The sequence below is a fragment of the Mesoplodon densirostris genome, chromosome 4 (genome assembly GCF_025265405.1).
Source record: "Mesoplodon densirostris isolate mMesDen1 chromosome 4, mMesDen1 primary haplotype, whole genome shotgun sequence".
NCBI lineage: Eukaryota > Metazoa > Chordata > Mammalia > Artiodactyla > Ziphiidae > Mesoplodon > Mesoplodon densirostris.
The window spans coordinates 66843301-66871118 of NC_082664.1; the positions used below are offsets into that span (position 1 = coordinate 66843301).

At 39.2% G+C, this 27818-nt stretch overlaps 1 protein-coding gene across 2 annotated transcripts in view; it reads right to left on the reverse strand.

Moving 5' to 3' along the window:
- NPAS3 (neuronal PAS domain protein 3) overlaps window positions 1–27818 on the reverse strand; it is an 873929-nt gene that overhangs the window by 224896 nt on the left and 621215 nt on the right. For both annotated transcript variants that reach the window (XM_060098177.1, XM_060098176.1), the window contains one exon: window positions 15149–15238. In XM_060098177.1, coding sequence (XP_059954160.1) covers window positions 15149–15238 — 90 coding nt within the window. The remainder of the gene's footprint in view (window positions 1–15148; window positions 15239–27818) is intronic.

A 27818-nucleotide genomic window follows, 5' to 3' on the forward strand; every position in this document is an offset into this window, starting at 1 on the left:
TGGGATTTCAAAGCTAAAATTGTTACAGAAAATATCTTCCCCACTTTTTTCCCTTTCTATATAAATTATCAGACGTCAATAGGGGGATCAATGAATATAATTCCTGAGTCTTAGATCTGGCAGTCTTTGTAGTAGACTTGATCAACTATCAACAGTGGAAAGATCAAAGGCAGCAGACCTCATTCTGATGGCTACCAAGTTTCATCAAATGGTACTAGCTAATTGCACTAGGCCTTGGCCCACAATTGAATCCACGACTCCCCCTAGAATGTCCTACAATTTTTGTCTCATGGGTAGGACCTCCATCAGATTTGGCAGAAAAGGGAGTTACCCTGGCCTTAGTCTGTGACTGGTGTTTCCAGCTTTGACCTTGCCTTATGTCTGGCATCACTGCTACATCATATCTCTGTCGGTTGCACCCCTATGTGGATGAGCCAAGGCTGATCAATCCTAGCAAAAGTAACTACACAGACATCTTCAGGCCTCACCTTTACCAGGTGAGAGACACAATGAATTCCTTCAAAACTTATTTCTCTCCTTCTCCACTTCCATCTTCCAAGTCCATTCCCCAACTTCTCTCCAGCAGAAGAGAGAGAGCTATTCCTATTTATTTCCCAAGCTCATGCCCTTCACACAAAGCATATCCTTTTGAGACCTGGGTCCAGAGATTTTCCCTTTCTCAAATCTTTAATGTATCTTTCTCTCCATGCAACTTCTTGACCTAATGTTCACACCATCTAAGCTTAAAAACGAGACCCATCAAGCCCAGCTCTCCTTCAAACTACGTTCACCTTCCCCATCTTCTTTACCCTTGAACTGCCTGGCAGAGAAGCTGACAGTCACTGCACTCATTGGTACCACTCGCTCAACAGCCCCTGAATTTTGCCTTCAGCCTTCATGGTGCTCCTGATGATACTCAAGTCACTGGTCATCTTCTAACTGATGGACACAATGGCTGTTTTCTATCCCCATGATATTATAACTTTAGGACACTTGATCACATCCTTTTTGAAAAATCTTTCTTTGACTTTCCTAATGGCAACGTCCATGCTTCTTCTTGAGGAGGAGACACTCCAGGTTGCCTTCTAATCCTTAGTGCTTCATCTTACATGCTTCCATCTCACCCTTGGCCTGTCAGTAAATTGGGATCTTCTCAGCTGCCCCCACTCTCTCCTCCTTGGTAATCTCATCCACCTCCTTTGGGTCCCAGTACAATCTATAGGCTAACCACTTCCCCAGCCTGTAACTCTGAACCCAACCTCTCTCTTGAGCTCTGGAGCCTGTTTATTCAACCAATGTCCCACAAGCTTCTCTAATGTCTCACATCTAAGTTGGAACTAAGTTGTAAAAATGCATTTCCTCCCTGCTTTCCACTACATTTGATCAGTCACCAAGGCACTGATCTCACCCGAAAGAGGCCTCTCAAATCCATCCCCTTCTCTTTATTTCCACTGATGTGCCCTATTGTAATTCTTTTTTAAAAGTCTCTTTCCTGGGCTATTTATCTGTCTTTTAATTGGAAGACTGATATCTATCTTCTAAATTTTTTTTTTCCAGAATACCTTTTTTTTCCTGAAGCACAGATTTATTATTTCACTTTTCCCTTTAAAACATCTGATGGTTTCCCAGGGTCTGGAAGAGAAAGTCAATTTATTTTAGCTTCCTCTAACATCCTTTACAATATGGTCCAGTCCTAACTTCCCAGACTCATCTCTTGCCTTAAGAAATGACTTTGCAGATATGCCTCCCTTTGCCTAGAATATCACCTTCCCCTTTTCCAGGTGGAAAATGCCCATGAACACCTGACCTAAACGCCATTTCTTTGGTAAACCCTTTGCAAACTTCTCTAGGCAGAGTTAGTCATCCACACTCTCTATTCCTGTGGTTTATATAGCACATATCTTTATTGGAACATGTGACATTCATTATTTATTAAAATATTTGAGGCCTACAATGTATAGGACACTGTAGCTTGGTTACCATGTCTATGACACTTTGAAGACACTGGGTCCTTGTGGGCAGGAACTATGCCTTAGTTATTAATAGCCTCAGTTTTTTTATTATATTTTGGACACATGTGGGTCACTCAGTATTGGCTGAATGCTGGCATGCATGAATATATATTAAATGTGTGGGGAATATCCTAGGTACTCTGGGTTTAGACCCTTATTTATTACTGGGCCCTGCTACTGAATTTTGGAATATTTCTAATGTTGAATATCAGAGTTTTTGAATATATATATGTAACTTTACTGATGTTTTCAGAACTTCATTTATAGACATTTGCATTGTGAGAGTAACTATTTTATGGTTCTGAACAGGATGGTTAATTGCTCCAAGTCTCAGCCTCTCTTAACCCATACACATTGAAAAATTCTACTTGTTAATTACCTACAACTTCCCAGAGGCAGCTAGCAATAATAATAATGGTTAACAGTGAGTGCTTTGGAGTAAAGTGGGATAGGTTTAAATGCTAGTTCTGCCACTTTCTAGTTGTAATACTTCGGGCAAGCTATTTAATCTCTCTGAGCCTCAGTTTTCTTATCTATAAAATGGGGATAGTAATTGCACCTAACGATAGTTAGGATTATAAACTTTAATGGTAGTAAAGTGCTTAGGACAATACTTGGCACACAGTAAGGGCTTAATAAATGTTAGTTATAATTATCGTTCACTGTAAGGCTATATACGTGAATAGAAAAGGTCCAGAGTGGTACGAACACTTCACAGACACAGCATCAGGAGCACACAAGTCAATCACCACATAATTGTTTAGGATTCTACACATTGTCAGTGTGTTCACACTTTTTATACTCTTGGACACCCTATGTTTGGGAAATGTAATAAATATAAATCGACTATGTTTAAATGTCTAGAGTCAATAAAATCTGAATTTATCCTCAAAAATGAAACATTCTTGTGGAAAAGAAAGTCAGTCTGTCCTTTGCATCAGCCCAGAATGAAAGGGTAACGGTTAGGTATCTGGGAGAACTACAGTTATTGACATCACTGACCTATAAACATATCCCCTTCAGCATGATATACAGCACTTCAGTATCCTTGTTTTTATATAATTGCTATTACCAAAGCCTTTCAATTTCAAGTGCTCAAACGAGAGCAATTCATATTTCAGATAGTCTGCCAACGAGGAAAACTAATTTCAAAATATTTGATCATAAAAGTTGTCCTCAGCTTCTACAGAGATAATTTAGTCAAATAATATCAGATAATCTGAAAGCACTCTTAGCAGGAAATTGCTCGGGACTCTGTCTAAGCAGCCTCCATTTGCACTTATATAAATGTACTGAAAGTGTAGGAGACTTTGACAGCCTGCCATATGTGATTTCATTCCATAGCCTACCTACTTTACCATCAAAAGTTATATCCTTTGAAGCATTGCCAGAATTACTTTACCCCAGTAGATATGCTAGATGTGCCCTTTAAAAGCCATATCATTTCTTTTCTACTCTGACTAGTGCAGGGTAGCATCTGCTCAACTAAATTCCTTTGAAGGTTAAAAATAAAATAGCCTACTTCTTCCAGGCTCCCCTCCCCCACCCCAACCCTGGCGCTGAAGATAAAATGCCCAGTGTTGAATGAATTTCAGAGAGCACATTTTTTAAAGAAGACGGAGCCTGAGAAATCACCCCTTCACTTCACACTTAAGAAAAATTAAGATCCAGGCTTTTCGAAGCTCACTCGCCTGATCAGAAGCAGAGAAAAAACCAGAGCCAGGTGACCAGAGCCAGGTCTCCAGGGCCCCTGTCCAGAGGGCTTTCTCCTGCTTCTCCCAAGGCAGAACGTCTGATAGATAAAAGGCAGGCCAAGCCAGAAACCAACAATAGAAAACACCATCAGTGGAGTGTCTTAACGTTATAAACAGAAAACGAATGCTGGGATTTCACCTCCAGGAAAACATTTGCTTTGTACAAAGAGTCGTACTTGGCATTCTCTCTCCTCAGAGCTCTGACAGTTGCAGTCAAATTTATTACACTGTTGTGATGCCCCTAAACAGATCAAAATTAGTAACATCCTGATTCAGGATTGTCTATTTTCCCCTCAGCTTGCTAATCTTATGCTTCTTTCATAATTATTTTAAAAGGCACTATCTGATTTCCTGAGCACCGCCCCAGGTGTTCTCAGTGATAATGAATGGATAAACATATCATCCAGTGTCAGGGAGAAGTTGTGACATGTTAAAAGTATCTTCCGTTCAACTCTTCTGATTTCGATGTATGTTACACCCAAGGTTGCAGGCCTGTGTTTTTACTAAAGAGCTGAATGAGTCCCAGTCAGTGCACGATTTACTTGTCTGCTCAAGTGAAAAGGTTTTGAATGGAGTGAAATGGCACGGTCCTTTCTTGGTCTTTGCAAACCGTGTGATGTCAATTCTAATGAATGAACTGGAAAAATTATGCTTTTTCTTTTTATAGTTTCAGGGAATTGGTTCCCAGTCTACCTCTTCTTTTCCTTGAATTTTCATCTTCTGTCCTGAGGGATGTGCAGACGTTTGTAAATTCCAACAGATATGCAGACAGGACATCACAAGCACTCCTACCCTCCACTGCAAGCACTTCAACATGACCCTGGACAACTAGAATGAACAGTCTGACCAGGTTGCAAACAACATACCCCTTATGCTTGGGAACTGAGGCTAGGACATCCCCATGCTTACTAGGAGCCGTGAGCCCTGCTTGCTCTTAAAAAGTTGTCTGCCAACAGAATCTCATTTTCCACACAGTTGTTTCTGATTGATCTTCAAATGGAATGCCTCTGAACACTTTAATTTTTGTGCCTCTCACCCCTTCCTTCACTGCCCCCCCACTTTGATTTCCTCAAGTAGATAATGATTCTATTCATAGATACTTAAAAGCAAGAAAGGAATTCACCACTTAAAGGAACACTTCGTAATACAAATAATCTTTATTTAGTCATTTTGCAATTTTGCTAGCCTCAACATTTCTTAAAACAAAGCAAGCCTGTACCTTTCATAGCAAAGAACCAGATCCTAGATAATTCTACCATTCCTGTTTTCTGGAAACACTCCTCGGGGTCTCTGCTATATGTAGCCAAGCACATTTTCTGCAATTTAAAAAATTTTTTAAGCTCCTGAAAGTATCTGGTTTAACAATTAAGGACTTCGGTTAACCAGATTTAAGCATCTAATAAAGTATGGTAGGAACAAATACCTGAAAGTCAAGACAGGCTATAGAATGATAGTAAAACTTGTGAAACCACCCCTTATGTGGCTGCTTCTTAAAGCCTTAGCTCTTTCCCAATCAAGAGGCAATTTTCTATCGTTTCCTTGGCAAAGCATTACCTAAAGGGATTACCTGTGGTTCTAAAGCAAGGCTCCTATTGGGGAGAGAGGCCAAAAGGGAGGGGGCTGCTTGATACAAAACTTGCTTCTCTAAAACCTAGAAGAAGAGCTAAACACAGTCTATGACTCTTTACATGATACCCAAATGCTATTACGGACATACTTCTGAGGTCTACCAAAACGCCACACTTGACTCATAGGTATTCTCTGTCATCTCTGCCAAGGGCCCTGCCTTGCCCTAAAAACATCCAATCTCAAACTGCTTTTTTCTTTCCCAGGGATAACTTCTTTCTGCATACATTCTTTTGCTCTCAAAAAGTTAGCATAGTTCTTGAAAGTAATAGATTTAATCTGCCAGCACATTCGAAATTAACAGCATCAGAGGAAGTTTTTGTCTTATTATTGAATGTGGTAAATGTGCAGTTGTAGGAGGCTGAAAAGGGGAGGAGACACCAAAGGAAAACCTGGTTTGCTGTTTTAGTGAATCATTTGGGAAGTTATTTACATCTGTAGATAAGAGTGCAGAAGGCACAAAAACCAAATCAGAAAGAAATCAATTTTATACATTTATATATGTATAAAGGCGTGTGAATAGACATCTATTTACACAAATACGCATCAAAAGATGCTCTGAATCATTGGAACAACTGCTATCAGTCTCTTTAAAAATGACTATTTAGGAAAAAGAGATTGCATCTCTGGACTGTCATCCAAAGGGGGCAGATGGAATAAGAAGGATAAAAAGCCACATGGCATGTGTTGTCTAAAACCAGCATAAGTTTTCAGGTTATCAGCCTAGTTCTAGAACTTATGCAAAAACCTAAAGTCGATTTCCTTATTATATTCCAACTGAAATTATCACTGAAATTGTTGCTATGTCACTCCTGTCATGAAAACCGTGTCTTCTTATGTAAGAGCTAAAACCCAATACAGATTGAATGTGTGTGTGTAGAAATGAAATTTGGATTTCACATGAATTTAATGATTTTATGACCTTCTTCCCAGGAGGTCAAGTTATTTCTTATTCTTCATTTGAGCAGTTTGCCCTCACTCATCACTCTCCTAGGGGCCAGGCTAACTGAGGAAGGCTTAGGTGTAGGGGTATTATTTTGCATATATTGCCTATATAAGCACCACATTATAGACAGAAATTATCTTTACTTTCCAACTTTGCATAATAAAATAAGCCATTAAGTTAATACCATATAGAAAATACTGCTTGTCAGGCAAAGAAATGTACATTGTTTTCCAGAAAACTGGGGACATTACATTGCCAATGCCTGTATGAATAATACATGGATTAATTCAGAAAAACACCGTTTCATTATTTTAAAATGAATCAATTACGGACTTAGAAGGATGACTAAATTTTCTTCTCCATCTTACTTTTGCTTAGTTCTCTACTTTAAAAATGAATATGAAAAAACCATTTTATCCACATAAATAAAACAAGCTAGTGCCTCAAAAAGTATTTTTTTCTGACTTTAGACTTCTTGATCCCACAAAATGAAGACACTGCATTTTCTTTTTTCTCTTGATCATATTACCTCCAGAAATTAAGACGCAATGTAAAAGGTCTTCAAATTATACATTTGAAAAAGGTGAGCCTACCTTTTATTGTCTTGTGATTCTGTGATTCAGTCTAACTAGAAAAGCCCTTTTTGCATACTGACATTCTGTGTTTTAGACTCAATGCCTGATAAAACATGTTCAAAGGAATAAATAAAAAGAATAGAATTCTCACGTATGATGACTCAAATTTCTTTCATTTTCTTTCGGAGATTTTGGTTTACTCTGAAGGCCTGTTAAAAATCAGTTCCATTTGGGAACTGATGAAAGCATGGAAGAGAGAAAGCAATGCAGCAGTAATAAGAAATTAATTTGGAGTTAAAATAAGTAAAACATTCCCATGCAGTGCATTTAGGCTGAGCATAAAGTGACAGCCAGCAGATTATTCTACCGATTTCTAATGCTGGAAATTCGGGTGGCATTTACTAGCATAACCTTTCAACTCTGAGCACATCAATAGAGGCCGACAGTGGCTTGAAATATGATTCCTTGCAGATAGCATATCCTCATTCATCTGACTGTGCTGCTCTGTGCTCCATTGCACAAACAGCGTCTCACCCACTTCTGAGAGGACACTAATAAAAAAGGCATCAATTTTCAGCTCTAGTACTACTGTGATCTCTTTATATGTTCGACATCCAACATTAAATTAAAATGCTGTTATAAATCCTACTTTCTGAATCTGGAATGAGTGTTGGGTTTTTGTCGCATGAGACTGCAGCAAATCTTGTCAAAAGCAAGGAAGCACGTCTTGTTCACTCAGAATTCATGTTGTGGATGAAAGAAGGAGGTAAAAGGGGTTGAATATGGTGAACTGAGGGTGTCAGAGCTGGTGGGGACTGTAGCTTCAGGGTGCCAACCCGGGCAGGGTATTTGCCGCTTTCAAGAAATGGCTAATCGAGAATTGTAATGATCAAGGACGAGCTGGGTGGCAGGAAGATTACTGATAAATAAATAGACAGGCACACATCCACATCCACATATACCAACGGAAATATTTTAAGCATAAAAAAATTGTCAATTATTCCTCTCTGGCAGAAACATATTTTCCAAACACCAGTGGTCCTGATGAAGCCTCGTGGATTCCATCAGATTTCTGCCACAGAGGCTGCCACAACAATTCAAAGCTCAACAGCCCACTGTGACGTGCTCTCTGGGGCTTATGTCGGTATTAAATAATTTTAAAGGTACAAGAGAAACACCTAGAATTACTGGATGGTGAGGGAACAACATTACTAGAAACTAAGTGGTATGGAGTCAAACAGTTTCAGAAGCTTTCTGTGTAAAGGTTGTAGGGGAGGAATAAAAAAAATCCCTTGCAAGAACAAGGCAGAAAGAAACCGGCTAGATTTTTCCATTTTGCTAAGGACGGCAATATACTATAGAAGAACAGGAGGGAATTTTTCTACTCTTTCTGATAAAAAGATCCCTGCTCATATAGGTTATCACCTAGAACTCTGTAAACTAAATAGTAATAAGGGTTTCCACAAAGATCCAGCGTGCAGAGCTGCCGCGTTCTTCAGCCTGGCTCGTTCATAATTATGGATGAAATAAAGAGGCGTGTTTGCCTATTTGGGAGGGTGGGGTGGAACGAATAGGGGAAAGAGCGAGCAGTTCAATATCTGGATCGAACAGAGGAACTTTTCCCCCCAAGGATCCTGCCGGGAGGAACCTTGACATGCACAAAGTCAGAACGTAGACAAAGTTGTCCTGGTGAGAACGATAAGGTCACCCGTGGGATTGCTGAGATTATCTCTGTCAAGCATTCGGACAGCATGCAGTCAAATGATGCATCATGCAGTCATTTTCAGGGCGGGGGGGAAATCAATTTCTTCACCAGGTCGCTATTTGCTTTTCAAAGTGCCCTTGTAGGCCTTCACCACCAAGCATTTATCAATTTAAATGTTGTAAATTGATAATGTGCCACTGTGCCTTGTCCTGTTTCTGAATTATTTTGATACTTATTTTTTCTCAATAGTCTCTAAACCTTCAGAGCTTCCACATTCAAAAGGGCATTTTTCTTTGTTACACAAGAAGTGATGAACTTTTTACGATTAGCACAGGAGAAAAATGCAGACTTGCTGAGGTTAAAAACCAACAATAACGACAAAACACAAGCTGCAGAAAATGATACATTTTTCTTCTTTTAAAAAATTAAGGTATGCCTACTTGACTGACTTTAAAAGGGGGGGCACCAAGCAATATTTGGAGAGCTGTGTGTATTCGTTTATTGGAGGAACCCCTGTTATCCTAGTGTTGCATCAATTTCATACACCAACTGAAAAAATGCTAACACTTGGCTCCATTATTACAAGCCCTCTGCTGTGCTGAAAGAAAACCTGTTTTGTCTTTATACTCTAGCTATCTAGGATGTGATGACGCCAAACAAGAGTAATAACTTGTAAGCTAATGTCTTCTTTTTTTTTACCCTGCTAAATATATATATCTATATAACTATATCTATCTATCTATCTATATCTTTTACAAGAATGGAAGCGAAGAGTATTAGCCACATACTAACCTCAACTTGATTTACATTGAAAAACATAGAATGGGAGAGTTGAGGCTTGCACTATGGAAAAGCAAAAGAAAGACATGGCAGTTGCAAAGCATCTTTAACCTCTAGTGATTTATTGGCCCTCAGCCAAGTTATCAGGAGAATCTAATTCTTCTTTATTATTCAAATAAACCACATTTGGCACCATGGTTCCCTTTCAGAATAGCTTCACAAATAGACTGAGCTCTGTCATTTATTTGACCTTGTACTTTTGTGCTGTAGCTGTAATTTTATTTGCCATTCTATATAACAAATGCAGAGAAACCTAAAATATGGAGATGAACAACAGGATGGGGAAAGGAGTTTATGGTAAATATATCTGCATGGCTTTAGAAAAAGACAAAATTTAAAATGACCATCTACCCCTTTTCGCCTTCACCTCTATTAGCTCTTATAGCTGCAGCCACCCTACCCCTTTCAGCAAGCTGCCTTGAACCAAGCCAATGTGTAACCTCGTAGGTAGCATATCTACAAGGTAGACAGCTACCTTCCAGCTGGCTTACAATGGCAAGGAAGTATCTTCTAGCAGGATGGGGACTTCTTGAGAAGAAAGAAGTGACTCATATGCCAGCTGGGCACTGGAGGCCATGGTAGGGGGGTAATTAGTGTATATTTCAAGAGAGGGCTTAATTGGCTCTAGGGTATTTCCTCATGGTATCACAATGTAAAAATCTGTTAATTTCCCAGTCTGCTCTAGGACCCACTATGTTTTAAACAGAACTCTATGTTAACTTGAGAACAGTTTGCTGGCATAGATGTGCATCAGAATCATCAACTGTCCCTCCAATTTCAAGATAAAATGTTTTCAGAAGAGTCCACTTTTATCCTCTGGTTAACTGAGACCCATGTCCTCTGCCTCTGGCAAATAAAAGGTTGAATTTCTCATCAGCATTTAAAAGAGAATGCAGGACTTGAGTATGGATTAGGGAAAGCTGATTCAAAAGCACATAAACCATCAAACTAGTCAATGCTATTGTAAGTCCTGGATGCCAGAACATCATTCTCAAAATGATCTTTGGCATACCAACATCTGAGAGGACAAGAATCTTCTGCCGGCTTATGCAATTGGCGATATGTGTGTTCATGGGTCATTATAGCCTTGTTCTGAATGTGGACTCCAATGGAAGCAAATCGATATGTCATAATCCATATATTAGCCTCCACAGAAATTGTATTTGAGATTTATTTTAATATTTCGGTCCCAGAAGAACTTTCCTTTCCTTAAGAAGTGATACTTCCTTACTTTTATTTATTTATTTATTTCAATGCACCCTCTAGCTGGGCTCAAGCCCTGAATCACATGAGCATGTTGGGACAATGGCTGCCCTTTGAAGCACTGGGCTTGGCGGTTTACCAAGAACAAGTGTATTTACTGTTTTCTCATACCACTGAGTAACCCACTGTCCAGAACATTCTGTGGTGAACATTAAAAATGCTCAGCATCAGTTGGATAAAGTATTGGATTTAGAAAATGTCTACTGTAAGAAACTGGGTGTCAGGTGATATAAAAACTACAACTACCATGCTGGGTATCTAGTTGTTAAAAACAGGGTATACACTGTTAGAACATAATTGACTAACATATTGGAATACTGGAAAGTTGGTTGTTAAAACACTGGCCATCACTGAGAGAAGACCAGGCATTCTGAACATTGTGCAACTGTTATTTTTTTAAACTTTTTATTTTATATTGGAGTATAGCTGATTAACAATGTTGTGATAGTTTCAGGTACACAGCAAAGCGATTCAGCCATACATTCCTTATTTTTGATGGTTGGCTATAGTTGGCTATGTTTCACTTTTTGCTTTGGTTGCCAGGAAGCTCATAGGTAAATTTGACACTTTATCAGACCATTTATATCCCTTCTTATAAGCCTTTATTGTGTTCTCCTACTATGTGGTAACAGATTACCTACTTTTATCTTTTTTTCCCTGAGACCCTAGTTCTATTTTGCCATTACTTTTTATTGTATATGTTTATGTAAGCTACTTCCTTTTTGGAAAGAGGAGGCTATAAACCAACAAATAAATATTTCTATAAGATTTAAATCCTATATGGAAGTAGAAATGCTTTTTATTTACCATATAAAGTCTCTTTTGGATTCTTTGATGATTGAGCCTCTTAACACATTGGAAGAGGTTTCATAAAAGCTGGCTACCCATCATTGCCCCATTTTCAGTATTAGGGAAACCACTCTGTTTTCTTTCTTCATTTTTACTTTTGCCTATTCCATTTTAAGTAAAGAGCAGAGTTGTCTTTAGCAGCTCTGGACACCATCATCAGATATAAGAAGTCATTTAATCTCCATGCAAGCCAAACTCAGCAACGATATTTGGGTTTCTTCCTTTAAGATAAGGCCTCATAGTGAGTACCTAGGAGTCATTTGCCCAGGGATGCAAGTCAACAGTGCATTTTTCTACAACCTGAAAACCATAACTTGGGTGTTAAATGATTATCTCTGGCAAAGTCAAAGGGCTGCTGAAGATGTATCATCATAGAACGCTTCATTCCCATCATCATGACAATAGGAAAATATCTTAGAGACAATAAGTGGCAAGCACACAGCCTAGACACCCGGAGTTCCACCCAGTAAAAACCTGCTCTGGCTGTCTCTATATTCATGCTACACAACTGAGCTGGGTAGAAGTTTCTCTACTTAGGTTTCTCATGAGCCAAAAAAGAATCCTAATTCTTTCTTGAGAACATAAGCCATTTCAAAGCCACCATATTTATTTACATGTTGAAAGAAAATAAAACTGAGAAAGATACATCTTGAGAGTTACAAATGCAGACGCGGCTATGCTCTAACAAAATGACACTTTCGCAATATTCTTCAACAATTTCACTGGATACATATTTGATGATACAGTTACACATTTTCTTGATTTAATGGCACTGTTTAAAAAGGAAAGAAGGGACAATAACTATATAGATTGCTTATCACTGTCTAGAATTTGATGGAAGAACCACTGAGTCAAAGTTGTAGGATAAAAGCAGTGTTTGGTTTGCATTTAATTAAGGATGTGTGTGTGTGTGTGTGTGTGTGTAAAAGATTAAGGAGGTACTTAATTGAATAACTTTGAGTACATTTACACTGTATGTCACCCATGAGCAGCCCGTACCCCACAAGTGAAAAAGGGCACTGAATAAACTTTGGAAGAGTTATGTCTCAGTACCCCCAACTACCCTTTTAGAACTTAGAACATTAATTGGGCTGGAAAACCTTTCCCAAAGTTTTAGCATAGATTTTTCCCTCATTCTTTAGGCATTTCAAAACACACCATGCCCTATCAGATTATTTCCATGTTAACCCAGAACTATTTCTAAATTTGTTTTGAACTCCAAATACACTCATTGGTGTACGCAAAAATCACTTGGTAGTGATTTACCCTTCATCATTTCAGTTGCATAACGCCTTCAGATGAAGACTTCTGTCCCATACCACGTGGCCTCTACCTGCGCATTGGACCATTTGTGGCGACACTGGACACAACCTCCACAGAGGGCAACAGCCCATTGTGGCCAGCATCTGCCCCTGGGCGAGTCAAGATGCTGACTACTGATATGCACTTTACAACCCATCCCATGCAAAGGCGGGGAAGGACTGCACAGAAGTTGCCAGCTACTGTACCATGTCTGCACAGCTGCTTTATTCTACAGAAACCTCAATGATTTGCCTCAGATTTTAGGAAAAGACTGACTTGACGCCACAGTAGAGAAGCAGTGGAATCTATTGCTTTTAAGGAGAAACAAGCACAGGGTTAAAGCCAAATTTTTCTTGAACAGATGACATTTCAGATGGCCACACTATTCCAGATGCATCAATTTCCTTGAAAATCCAATCCATATATGTGCATATGCTGTGCTGGCAGGAGGACTGACTGAAATGGCCAAAACCCAAGAGCTAATATTCTTTTGGCCAGAATAATGCAATTATTATTTTCCTAGCTATCACTCTAAGCCTACAGAGCCATCTGTTATGCAAAGCAAACGTACACATCTCAATTACAGAAAACGCAGTTGCCTTGACAGAATTTGGATTACACCACTAACCAGGGCTGTAAAATGTGTTTTGAGCTAGTATATAATGGATGCTTTTAGGGAGTTCCCTAATTAGCATTTACCTGCTTAAACTAATTATTCATCCTTCTTCTTCACTGGCTTATTAAACTTTGTTGGAGAGTCTACACAAAACAGATGAATACAGGCATTGCAGAACAACAAACAGTGGGGTTTTCAGTTCTGTACAGTATTAATATGGTGGCGCACCAATTTCAACACTGGAGATTCTCAATTCTAGGTCCCAAACAGATTAAGACAAGGCTTACAGTCTATTAAAAGCCATTAGAAAACCAGAGATTTCAACAAGACGCAAGAATACTAATATCGAGTTGACGGTAGCCCAAGCTTCTATCATTTGGTTTGCTCAAGTTTACATAAAATAGAATTGCTAGATACACCACAGCCAATAGCTTGCATGTCCTTCAAGGAAGAGTTAATGGCCCCCTGCTTGGATTCTCAAAAGCAAATAATTAAATTTGGCAGTGTTTCTCCTCCTCCCCCAACCCTCCTCAAATGCCAGATATGTCTCTCTATTATTTCCCAACGTCTTTCTTGATTTAGCTATTACCCAGCAAACTCACTAACGGCCAAAATGTTCCAACCATGCTGGCTGCCTCTTTAGAGCAGTGCCAACTCTCAGAAGCCATGAGTTTAGGGTGAGTCCTGCCTAAGAGGAGAGAGACAAATCTTATCTCCATCTTTAGCTCAAAGGGGAAACTGAATGAGAAGTAGATTATCCAGCTTGGCAGATCATCACATACATACAAACTCCCTCCCACCGAGGCTGTGTTTTTCTCATGCCAAACCACCAGATGAAAAGGGTCAAGCTCAGCCAATCACCTGTGTGGGCACAGATACCCAGATGTTTAGCATTTTTAAGGAGAAAACATCTGGATAATTAGTGGAACTGCAAACTTTTCTTCAGGGTATTTTGGCATTCTGTAGCTGCAGCCTGTGTCTGGGAATCCAACGAAAGTCAAATTTTTGTGTTCCAGGGGAATATCAAGAACTGACATCTAGGATTTTTTCCCTTGCCCCATCTGCCTCCATCTTCTTTTCTTTTCACCTCTGACAGACACATGTGGGTAATTAAACTGCAAATAATGAAAGATTATCCTATTTTAGGAAATTGTCTGTCCGCATTAGGAAATATTTGCAAAGGCAGCAAAATACGTCCTTGCAGGAACCCTCCCTGCAACACATTTTAATGGTCTCTTTCAGCATTTCTTGACTCCAAATGACTCCCTGTCATTGTGTCAGCTCCCAGGACAATGCAGGGTCCTCCATAAACATCCAGTAATAGGACACAAGGGAAGCACTATTAGTGTGTCCCTCTCCTACCAGGCACAGAGGTTTCAAAGTTCAAAACAACCAAGAGAAGAAACTTCATTTGTTCTCAATAAATTAACAATGATCCTTGGGGGGTGCGGAGGGAGACTAAAGTTTTGAGCACAGGTTGATTCTGAACATTCCGAAGTGACATACAATTTTCTCATTGACTTCGTGATCAGAGTCAGGTAGAGCCATTAAAGAATAAATTGGATAATTCACGCTAAAGAGAGTATCTGCTGAAGAAGGAAAGGCATGAGGCTGAAGGAGCCTTCACAATGGCTGTCAAGAATCAAATTATTTTACTTACTTGCGAGAGGCCTAGGTAGATGGAGACTGTTTCAGAAATGTACAAAAATTTTCCTTCTTGATTTAGTGCAAATACAAAGCCATCCAGGGACTGCAGAAAAAATAAATATATAAATAGGTTAATAAGTATATATCGTGGGGATTTAGTTAATAAGGCATCTGATACAAAGCAACACATAACCAAATTTAAGACCATTTTTTCCTTCATGTTTAACAGCAGTCCTAAGATCTTTACTGCATTATACATGAACAAATGAAAGGTCTGAATTAAGACCACAAGCTCTCCCTTATTCCAGGGACTTCCTTATGTCTCTGCCATTTTGATCAAGATGCATTACATTTATGTATAAAATCAGGTCATGTTGATTTTATGAGATGTTCCCTTTATTTTTTTGGATTCAGTAGTTACTGAGATTAAATCAGCATGATTATTAAATAGCTGAACAGGAATGAAAATTGTAATGGAATAAGAGAAAAAAAAAGAGTTCTTGTATGAAGAGCAAGGAAAATCACCACTTGAGCTCCTATGGACATCAATAATTTGCTAATTAATAGAGGATTATGCTCTTCTCACGCCCAGGGCCTATTGTGTTAGAACAAATAGGGAAAGTCAATATATTATGGGTGAATGCTTACAGGCTGAAGCCTTACAAACTGTAATCCTTGTTTTGTAAAACTCTGTAGTAAAGTTTTATTGTGATAGATCTAGTTTCTACTACAACTCCTGAAATGGAAAGAAAAGAAGAGGGGGGTGGGGCAGGAGGAAGAAGGATGCTGCACAACATCTGTAACTCCTGAAACCTTAGTTCACTTTTCAAAGGGAGGGTTTCATTTTCAGTTTGATGAATGGTGTAAATCATCATGGACTCCAACTGCAAGATACCACTCAAATTGAGAATAAATTTGTTTCAAATGCTTGCAGTCCAAGTGCATTTTATACATTCCATCATCCTCATGTCTTGTGTTTTGCTTTATTTATTTATTTTTAACCAGGTAGGTTGCACAAGTATTGCTTGCCCCGAAAAAGAAGTTTTAAAGATCAGTGGTATTTACAAAGGAATTTGGAAATACAGGGAATCCTCACTGGGAACAAGGTATGTGGCAACATTAAACTAATGACATAATTTTTAAATATAGAAAGGTGGAAGAAGCATGTAAAATTCAGGTAGAAAAATACACTGCCTCAAATCTCAGGAATAATTTCAGCCTCTTAAAATACTGAACTTTTTCAGAGTTATATATATATGTATTTAATATATATGTATATATTAAATACATGTATTTATATATATGTATGTATCGCTATGGGAATATGTGTTTGTGTGCGTGTGCATGAAATTTGGATTCCATGTTTCCTGATCTTTTTTCGCAGCCCCACTGGTCAGAAACTATGGGTAGCACCCAACCACCTCCTCTGATTTAGTGGCTTCTGAAAACAATTCAAAAGTCACATTGTATTGCTCCACATAAAAGCAAATTACACGACAGACAAGGTTTTGGTCAAGACAGTACAACAATAAGAGCTTACCTTTATTAATTAGCTTACATTTATTATGTATTAAGCAGTTTGCATGTATTGTCTCTTTTAATTTTCCCAAGCACCATTTGAGGTAATTATATTATTATCCACATTTTACATACAAGGAAATTGAGGCTTAGCCAAGTTAGACAATATGCCTGACCCTAGCAAGTGCTGAAGTTACGATTCAAACTCGTGAATGAGACAGTCAGACTCATTCACTATACTGTCTTGCCTTCCACTAAAAATAAAGATTCTCTACTTGATATGAGTACATTAATGACAAGATAAATTGGATAGCATTTCTGAAGTTAAAATATTTGTATGAAGAGGCAGCCTATAACTTCTTAAAAATCATCCCTTGTTTTTGCATGATTTGTTCCAATGATAGAATCCTACCATTAGGAGACAAATGAGAAATGGGATGACAAGAGAGTTCATAAGTCACTTCCACAAGAGGTCACCTGGTTATCTTTGCTCTGTAATATCTCCCTGGAAGCATCTAGAGGACAGGGAACAAAACACTGTCTAAGAGAACTGGACTCCTTATCTTTGACAAAACTGTCAAACCCTCTGGAGCCTTGTGAGAGCCAAACTTTCAAGCTTCAAGTGTGGTGCAATGGAAGCTTACTTGGAACCAAAAGTGCAAAAGGAGAGAAGTTTCCAAGTTTGAGAAGCATCTCATGTCAACATGTCTTCACCTTAAGCAAGACATCTCCTAAGGATGACTCATGAGGATTAAGACTCCCTCTTTTGACCTTCCCCAGGGAGAAAAGGGCCTGGTTAGGTTTTCCATTCAACCTAAGAGCCATGGTCTGGTATATAATCACAGAGAGCTGTGTAAGCCATCTTCTCAAACCCTAAAATGCCACTATCAGATTAGAGGGACACACAGAGAGAGATCACAAGAGAACTTCTATGAAGACAAGTGACAATCAGAAAGCTAAATGAGAGCAGAAGAAAGGATTAATGGAGATGGCACAGAGGTGACCCCCTGGAGTCTAAACTCTCATTTTTCAAGTGAGGAAATGTCAGCACAGAGAGGCTAAGTGGCTGGGTAAGACCATACAGCCAGCTAGTGGCAGAGCCAGGATTAAATATGCCACCTCCCATAGTATTACTAAAGCACTGATGACATTGTATCATCCTGGTCGGCTTATTCAACTCCCAAGGAGACTGAATTTCTCAACAGAGAGTCAAGGTCTTATTTACCTTTAGCCAACACTTAACAATTGTTCAACTAAGACTTAGTAAATCCAATTCTACCTCCAAGCCCAAAGCTCTTTCCCTTACATCACACATGCTAGAAGTGAGTAAGAGAAATGGCAATTATTTCCTCCAAGAGTTCTGTTTATGGAGCTATTAGATTATTTGCAGATTCTGATGCCACAGATGTCTAACATAGTCTGGGATAGCTCCTGACATTTGGAAGATCAGAGTTAGACTGGATCCTTTCATAATCTTCCAAAATACCCAGTGTTATTCATTTGCCACTGAAACACATCCTTTACTTTCTCACTGAAAGGGATTATGATTTTTTTTGAAAGTAGGTTCATGTCTCATGTATTTACTAAAATACTAGAGGAAGTTTGGGCACCATAGCAGGGAAAAGGAATATCTGGAGGCTAAACATCTGATGCTATTAAGCAGTGGCAATCTAAGAACTGGCCAGTTTTGTTTGGCAAAAACAGAAGCTTTGACACATGTTCCAATTTCCTGGTGAGATTAAAATGAGGCTATGTCTACATGACTCAAAACATCCAGTCAATTCAATTAAAAATAGCCAATTTGGTGGGGGGAAGAAACAACTAGTCAGATTAGTTGTTTGTCATTGCAAAGATAAACAAAACAAGTTAGTTAACCATTATTTTTCACTTTTATGCTTATAATTTCAGTCAGTTATATCTATAGTATGAGATGAAGATCAATAACTCAGTTATAATTACATTTCAAATAAAGAATTAATATGAAACCAGGTCTCCAGCAGGTTGGCAAGGTCGCTCTTCGCATAGCCATTACCTTCTGATTCAGGGTCATCCCTGTCTATAGTTAGCTGTATTTTGCCGCTTAGAAAAATTTTAAGAGTAGCATCAATATTGGTTTAATGTGGGTGTCTTAATTTTAAAAGGTGGGAGGAGGAAGGGAACATTCAATTAGTTAGTCTTGGGAACCAAATACGATTAATCTGAAAGTTTGGTGGAAATTTTAAAAATTTTGAGTCAAGAAAGTGCTATATACTGAGCTGTTTCAATCACTGCAGGCTACCTTTTAATTTTTTTTTTTTTTTAACTGCCCACTGTTTTCAATAGGCGCCAATTAAGATTCTGGGGTCAAAGGGTTAATTACATCTTCTTACTCAGTATGTAGAATTTTCTGATTATTAACTAAGGTTGGATTAAGATGAAAAAGAATCTACACAAATGTTAATGCTAGTCCCTCCTTGAGAAGATTTATTATAAAGCCACGCTGAAATCTATCTGCTTTCCTCAAAGCAGATGGAGAAAAAAATCTTAGAAGAAACAGTAAAACAGACATTTTCAAGGCATGCGAGTGTCTGATTCATCAAGACAGTTTTCTTATTACTAAAACCAGTTCTTAGCCATCTCGACAGGGCTGTTGGGAGATTTTCTTTGTCACAACCCAGTAAGTCTACGAGGTATGTGTGCAGCAATAAGCTTGGATACAGAAGTCAGGAGCTATAACATCTCTGAATAATAATGCCTGTAATTATAATTTATATCCCCTGACATCAGTGTAACACATAAACTGTAAGGCACAGTTTCTTAACCCCAAAAGCTGAGTGCCTCTAACAGTATCTGTCAAATAATGAGGCTATTTCTTTCCAGGGTATGAAACTAACTATAGCTTCATGATTGAAGGTATACTAATGTTTAATGCATTGTGCTAAATGGATTTATAGTCGTCAAAGTTGTTTTATCTCTGCTTTCTTTTTTTTTTCCTGCATATTTCACTGTAGCCAAATTTCAGAGTGAAATCTTACTATCGTGCCATTATAGAGACAATTCTCACGTATAGGACTACTCTGAAATTAGTGGGGTTTTTCTACTACATTCCAATGTAGAAGAGGAAAAAAGAAATCACCCCAAACTCTTTTCCTATGACCTAACTCCAGTTAGAGTGAAGAATTACCAGTAGGCTAGGTTATTTTAATGACAGATTATTTTAAACTAAGCCTTCACCATCTGTTCCACCCCCTAATTATGAATGCAAAAAGAACATATTTCACAATTACATCAGTAAAAAAGTAAGATATACGTGATTTAAATGCAAGTGTGTGCTCCATGTCCTATGCACTATGCATCTGCGATGTTCTTCTACTTCAGGCTTAGGTTATGGAGAAAATACCCACCCGTGATAAAGTACAGTCTCTGACACACTCAACGTTCCCTCCAAACCCAGCGTTTTTCATTGTCATGACATAATTCTGTTAGGACAAGAGCAGAACATGAATTTGAGCACAATGCTTGCCAGCCATTAGATACGGGCATTTTATAACTGCTACAGTGGCTTTGCTGTTAACAAGGAGAGGCTGTGTGAGAAAATCATTTCTGCAACTTGAGCAATGGGTGAGCATCAGGAATACGTGAGCCTGCCCTTGAACCACATATCTCCACCATCATGAAAGAGTGAAGAAGCCAAGCGCAAAAGAAGCACTGTCTGGAAAGTGAGGATGGGGCTCCAATACTTATCTTTCCACTCCGTTTTGGCAGCAGATAAAAGAGTTAGGAAAAAGCGTTTCTTACATTTTTTGGCCTTTCGATACAATAACACTTTGATCGAGCTCATTAAAATGCCATGTTGCCCTCTGATTGCACTCGGGAGGTGATGCTGTACTACTGCTCAGCACACACATGTGGAGTCCCGGCAACCTCGAGGAGAGCCTGGGATGATGCCCAGAAGTGCCCACGTGTATTTGTTTATGGGGAAGAAAAAGTTTCACAAATTTTGCTTTTGCAATCTGAGTTTTAACCATCAAGCACTGTGTAGAAACAAAAGCCTATTCTTAGAAAGCATCTAAGTCAAGTATATTGTCTCAAAGTGGAGAAAAGCACACATCAATGGTTGGGCTTTTACTGAACTCTCAGAAATCTCTCAGAGCTTGCTGGCTCCTGTGTCTTTTCTTTAGTCCCCTCACTGGCAATGAGTCAATAACATGAAGGATGATAGAACAGGTTCATATGATTATCACATACCCAAAGCTACATGTTCCCCAACCACAATGCTAAATAAATTGGATTAATTCGGTCAAATCTGACTATTTTCCCTTTAAAAAAGAATTCCAGGGGCTTCCCTGGTGGCGCAGTGGTTGAGAGTCCGCCTGCCGATGCAGGGGACGCGGGTTCGTGCCCCGATCCCGGAGGATCCCACATGCCGCGGAGCGGCTGGGCCCGCGAGCCATGGCCGCGGAGCCTGTGTGTCCGGAGCCTGTGCTCCGCAACGGGAGAGGCCACAGCAGTGAGAGGCCCGCGTACAGCAAAAAAAAAAAAAAAAAAAAAAGAATTCCAGGACAACAAACCTTGACACTGCAAGACATCTCTCCTAAGAGTTTCCTAAAACACATAAATCCAAACATCTTAGGTGAGAAAACAGTGCAGAGAGACACAGACGGCCTCTCTTCAGTTCTTAGAGGAGAGGCACCGGAATAAAAGGGGAGATGTTGAGCTAGTGAAATGTTACAACATGAAAAGCACAAAGACATCTGCTTTCTGAGCAAGGAGACCAGGTTTTGCTTCTGCTCATTAAAATTCCATTTCGTGGAAGCTGTGTATCAAAGTGCTGACCTTTTTTCTCTGGGATGCTAGTTCAAGCCTTACATCCAGCCTTGAGGGAGGTGGATTTCTTGATTTGAACATCCATCCAAATGGACAACAGGCTCTGGTATAAAGACAGGGTGGGGCATTTGGTAGAATCACACGTGTCTGTGTCTCTGAGCCACAGGGGGCAACGCACAGACCCCACATTATCTGTGGCTTGTCCCAGGGGACTGGGACTCCACCTGAGGCAGAACTGACCATGTGCTCCTTCTGCCTCAAGAAGAGGATTCCCACTAGTTATCCTAAGGCACAAATATCCACTGCAACGTTAAAATGTCTCCTTTTTGTGTATGTGGTATATTAATGTATTGAAACATAGGCTTTTCAGAATCCAGGAGCGAATTCCTTATTGTGCATCCTTCTCTTTGAATTCAGAATTCTCTTTCAAGTTAAAGGAGGAATTCCCAGGTCGGCAGGAGTAATATAAGCACTATGTCATATTGGGCCTGAAAGGCCTAAAAATGGCACTGCTTTGCTTTGGCTACACATGGAGCTTGGTTCCAGGTATTTTTCAAATTGTCTGAGTTATACAAAACAACACACAAAAAAGAACAGATACTAATAATTGTTGGCATCCTGTGGATCACAGATGACTGTAAAATAGGGAATGGTCATAATACATACACATATATATAGACATACATATAATATATATCAAATATACTATTATATATCATATATAATATATATTATCATAGCATGTTATATTATAGGATGTCTTAAACAATGCTCAATTCACTGAAATATTCACCAAAGAGGAGAGGGAAGGGAAGGAAACTAATATTTGTTAGGGAAATTATTTAGCCCAAATGTGAGCTGGGTATTATCTAATCCTACGTTACAGATAAGGAAACTGAGGCTCATAGAAATTAAATACATCGCCCAATGTCACACATCAATACGTGGTAGATGTAAGAAAGAAGGAACTTCCGGGCCTCCCTGGTGGCGCAAGTGGTTGAGAGTCCGCCTGCCGATGCAGGGGATACGGGTTCGTGCCCCGGTCTGGGAGGATCCCATATGCCGCGGAGCGGCTGGGCCCGTGAGCCATGGCCGCTGAGCCTGCGCGTCCGGAGCCTGCGCGTCCGGAGCCTGTGCTCCGCAACGGGGGAGGCCACAACAGTGAGAGGCCCGCATACCGCAAAAAAAAAAAAAAAAAAGAAGGAACTTCCTTTTCCTCCTGCTACTGGGACTACCAGCTGGGGATTTTAGTTATTTCACACCCTATCACAGCTGCTAGGAATCTATGCTTCCTCCAGCATTTCTTTTTACATAAGTGAGTCTCACACTCCTATTGTTGCAGTGTGATGCATTCAGAAAACACCTGTTGCACCAGGCCTTCCTATGCACCAGGCCTGTACTAGCTGAACAAAGACCAACTCATGAGTTACGTTCTTAAAGAAAATTCATCTGTGGGATCCAAGACTAAGAAAACGAGTAAAGTTGGAAATTAACTTTATAAAATAAAAAGCAGCAAGGCAAAGGCAGCTTAGGACACCCACCCTCCATACCTGGTGGGTACTCTTGTCTGATATTACCAAGCTCCATACCTCTAATATGCTGTCTTTGGGTTGGAAAAGGCATGGATTAATGGAATTTGTACTTTTTAAGCTTTATTGAGATATAATTGGCACATGAAATTGTAAAATATTTAAAGAATACATTGTGATGATTGGATATACATATACATTCCTCCCATCTGGTTAATTAACACATCCATCACTGCACATATTTATCTTCCTGGAATTTGTAAATGTCCAGTCAAGAGATTACAGCCCTCAAGGAAATTCTCATGCCTTAGAGGAAGAGGCTAATGCCTAGAATAGAGAAGGGACCCCAGTTAATAAATAACTGCTAGGAGAACCACACCTCCCAACGGGCGACTGCCAGGACAAGACTTGAGAACACACACCAGCAGGCCATGGAGCTGGCCAGTGCACTAACCCCATTTCCTGTCCCAAAGTTTTTCATTTAGACTCAGAGTTTTTTCCTTTCTATACTATTTTATATAGAAGTTAATGTGAAAATAAGATTGATTTTGTAGAAATTTATTTTATAGTCATGTTTGCCTAAAAGTACATCCTCAATGATGCAAGGTAGACCCATATTGCCGTTTCTGTTACGGCTGATTATGACATGAACTGGACTGTTTACTGGGCAGTGGGTAACTTTAAAGAACAGGATATTTAAAAGAAAATGATAAAATCTTTGTACATGTAGTTCTTTAGGTAAGGAGTTTGTGTCAGAGATAGTAACAATGATTAAAGAACCCTGTAATGAATTTAGCATATTATAAGACCATTTAGAGACCTTAGATATTAAACTGGTGCATTCATATATGAGTTTCATTTCAGGAAACAGTTACTGATATCTCTAGGGAAAGGGTATTAAAAACATTTGTACTGAAAAGAACTTAATTGTTACAAATATAGTTGCCACGGACTAACTGAATTGTTTCCCCCCCCCCACCCCTACCCCCGCCACCCCTGCAAATTCATATGTTGAAGCCCTAAACCCCAATGTGACTGTATTTGGGGACCAGGTTTTTAAGAGGTAATTAAGGTTAAATGAGGTCATGTGGGTCCTAGTCTGATAGGACTGGTGGCCTTATAAGAAGAGAAGGAGAGAGCAATCTCTCCACAGGCAAGCACCCAGAAAAGGCCATGAGAGCACACAGCCAGAAGGCGGCCATCAGCAAGCCAGGAGGAGAGTCCTCACCAGAATCCAACTGTGCTGGCACCTTGATCTTGGACCTTTAGACTCCAGGCTATGAGAAAGTAAATTTCTGTTGTTTAAGCCACCAAGTCTATGGTATTTTGTTATGGTAGCCTGGACTAAGATAACAGTTTAGAAATTCTGGTGGAGGAAAATGCTTGGGCCATGAAAACCTTCAGTGTTAATTTCAGGAAATCATTGTAACTAGATTCTCTGCTCTTTATTTTATATATCATTCATGTAATTAATAATTAATTTTTACTAGACCCCCATTAAGCTATAAATACGATGGACTGCTAATAGCAGCATTCAGTCCCAGAAATCGACAATACTTATTAGGATTGTTTTTGAAATCTTTTTCAAGTAATTGCACCTATTCTATATCTTATATTTACAATATTGATACCTTTATATTGGTTTTCTGTACATTTCAAATGCTTAAAGGCTACATTGCTTCATTGCCTTAGCTCCATACAAAGCAAAGATGCATATTTATGTGAAAATCAATTACTCTGATGGAATTAGAAACCAGGTCCTGAATGATCTTGAGATAAACAGCTTGGTTTACCACCTGCTATGGCTCTCAACTGCTTTGCCGACCTTCTATTTTCATTTCACAGTTGGCCACTGAGTCTAGGTAAGAAAGAACGGCATATGTGCTTGTCCACAGAGCTCTCATCCTATTTAGGGGTTTAAAGAAATGCTTCTGCTTTTATCCCCACATGCCTATTTAACACAGGTGAAGCGAAAGGGATTGTGGATTTTTGTTGTTTGCTAACATACTTGCATATCTCCAAAGCATAACAACTAATGTCATAAGAAATCTTCTTCAGAGAATCTCTAGATGATATCCTTCAAAGTAAAGCAATTGAGTGTGAAATTTGCTAGCACCAAATTTGCTAGGTGTATATTAAATGACAGTCCAAATTTATACCACTAAAAGCAATGGTACTTGGCTATGTATTTTGGCTTCTGCTGTGGTTCAATTCAGGAACAGAATGAAAGGACTGGGCTAGACTATGAAGTTTCTGGTGTCTGTAATTTTGTGGGATAAAGACATTAGTAAAGAAGAAAATTAAATTCTGATATTTTCCACTGACTTTCTAAAGTGAAATTTTTTTTTTTTTTTTTTGCGGTACGTGGGCCTCTCACTGTTGTGGCCTCTCCCGTTGCGGAGCACAGGCTCCGGACGTGCAGGCTCAGCGGCCATGGCTCACGGGCCTAGCTGCTCCGCGGCATGTGGGATCTTCCTGGACTGGGGCATGAACCCGCATCCCCTGCATCGGCAGGTGGACTCTCAACCACTGCACCACCAGGGAAGCCTTAAAGTGAAATTTTTTAATATGAAAAATGAGATTGGAGTTTTCTTCCTGTTCCTGATCTCCTTTGATGACTATCGTGACTGGAAGAGAATTTAGTGCCACCACTGAAGCGTTACTGGTTATTTTATTACTTGAATTTCCAGGATCAAAAGATGTTTTACCCAAAATCTAAGTGAGATTTAATAGGCATCATGGGACTGAAGTTGTCTATAGAGAAGTATAGCTAATGGAAATGCAAAGATAAAACCTAAAGTGACTAGCTTGAATGTAAAATCAGACATGTTACAGTGATTTGAAGAAGGTGAAGGATGTATCTAAACCATGGAAACGACTGGGCTTACCATCTCATGCCTTTCTGACCCACCTATGAGGCAGCAAAAATGACAGACCCAACTATTTTCTGTTTTTGCTATTTGACTAAGTCAAATAATCACTGTGAGTTTTTTCCTTTAAAATATGTTCCCAAATTTGTTTAAAAAATATTCAAAAATTATAATTCTGTTTTGTCTCGAAGTTTTTACTAGAGTAACACATCATGGGTGTCAAAGGGCAAATTAGATGCAAGACATGAACTGTCACTAAATGGTCAACTTTTCAGGAACAGATCTATTCTACAAATTTTGAGATGCCTGGATACTTGGTTATCCAGATATCTCCAAAGGTGCTCACATACGGTCTTATAATTCCCAAACGGGGATGGATCATTTCATGGAGCTAAAACTGCCACCATATAAATTTCCCTGGGCAGAAGGAAATGTAAAAAGTTGTGGCCCAGACACAATCTTCCCCTTCCCCCTGTCCTGGAATGTTATCATCAACTAGGATGTTCCCCTTTCCTAGGTTCCTTAGTGAAGTTGGAGGCCGGTAACTGACATCCTAGACACCTGTCAAAGAGTGACAGACCTTGTTATTCTACTTTTTCCTAAGCAGCACATAGCACATCAGTCTGCTAGGCAGGTCTAAGGGACTGTGCATTTTGTCTTGGGCTATTTGGCATGGGTGGCTACAGAACACCACATATCTACTTTAGCTCTAGAGGCTGTATCAACTAACACACCTGAGGAATCACTGGATAAAGTGTTTTCAGTGACTCAGGGCCATGTGCTTTATTGAAGTTATATAATAGCCATAACATTACACATCCTGCAGGGATTCCCTGTAACGATAACTGTAACATAACCACGTCATGCATGATCTATTCAAAGGCACTGATGTGCCAATTTGCAGCAATTCTAAAAGAAATTTGCAGTTGGTCATACTGATAATTCATTCACTAGAAGCCTTGAGTCAATAGTCTCAGGCTAATTCTAATGTGCACAATGATCCATTTACCCACACTTTTGACTTAAATAGCTAAAGAAACATTAGAACAAAAATAATTTGAAAATGGATATATTCCACCATTCAATGCATTTGATGAATGACAGTCTACCTCTCAATGACTATTGGACTTATTAAAATTCTATTTAATCTACAAAATTTATAGTGGCCTCAACCATACAGCTCTTTAATACCTTCAGCCACAACCGTCACCTCCTATATAGTCATTCTCAACCTTCTATGTCAAAGACATCCAAATTGCCAGCAACAGGGGTAGGAAGGAACAATTCCAAGTCTGATTTTTCACTTGGCCCTCTGCCTGGTTTCTTTTAAGGGATGGGCAGGTGAACTAGTATTATTTTCATTACTAGGATGGTATTTTTCTTAGCTGTCTAGAATCCCAAGACTAAAAGATGGTCCACTTCCCATTTAAGACATTTTCTACCTGTATCTACCACATTCCATCACATAAGCTTGCAGACTTAATTTTTTAATGGAGAACTTCCTAATAATTTTGAAAGAAAGATGAATCCCCATTACAACTCTTCCTTAAACATAACTTAGAGTGTAAGTAAACACCAACCACCTCACGAGTGATAGTAGCCTGAAAAAAGTGAGGAAGTATTATAGAACATCACCTGGGATCACCTTGGAAACCAGTGTACAGGTTTGGGATCAACAGCTTCAAGCCCATTTCTAGTTTTCATTTCAGCCCCCTTTTCATTTTTCCTTTTTTTCTCTTATTTCCTTTTATCTTTTTGCCTTTTACCTTTTGGTTTGCATTCTGCATTCATCCATTTAGTGCAAGAGATATTGATGGTTGTGGGGATGGTGTGGTGTGGTGGTCGGCGTGTACCATGCTTCTCAGCTACTGTTCCCAGCAATCCTGTTCTGAATGTGTGTGTATGTGAAAACTCCCCTGGGCAGTAAAACAACTATGAAAATGTTTATATATCTGACTCA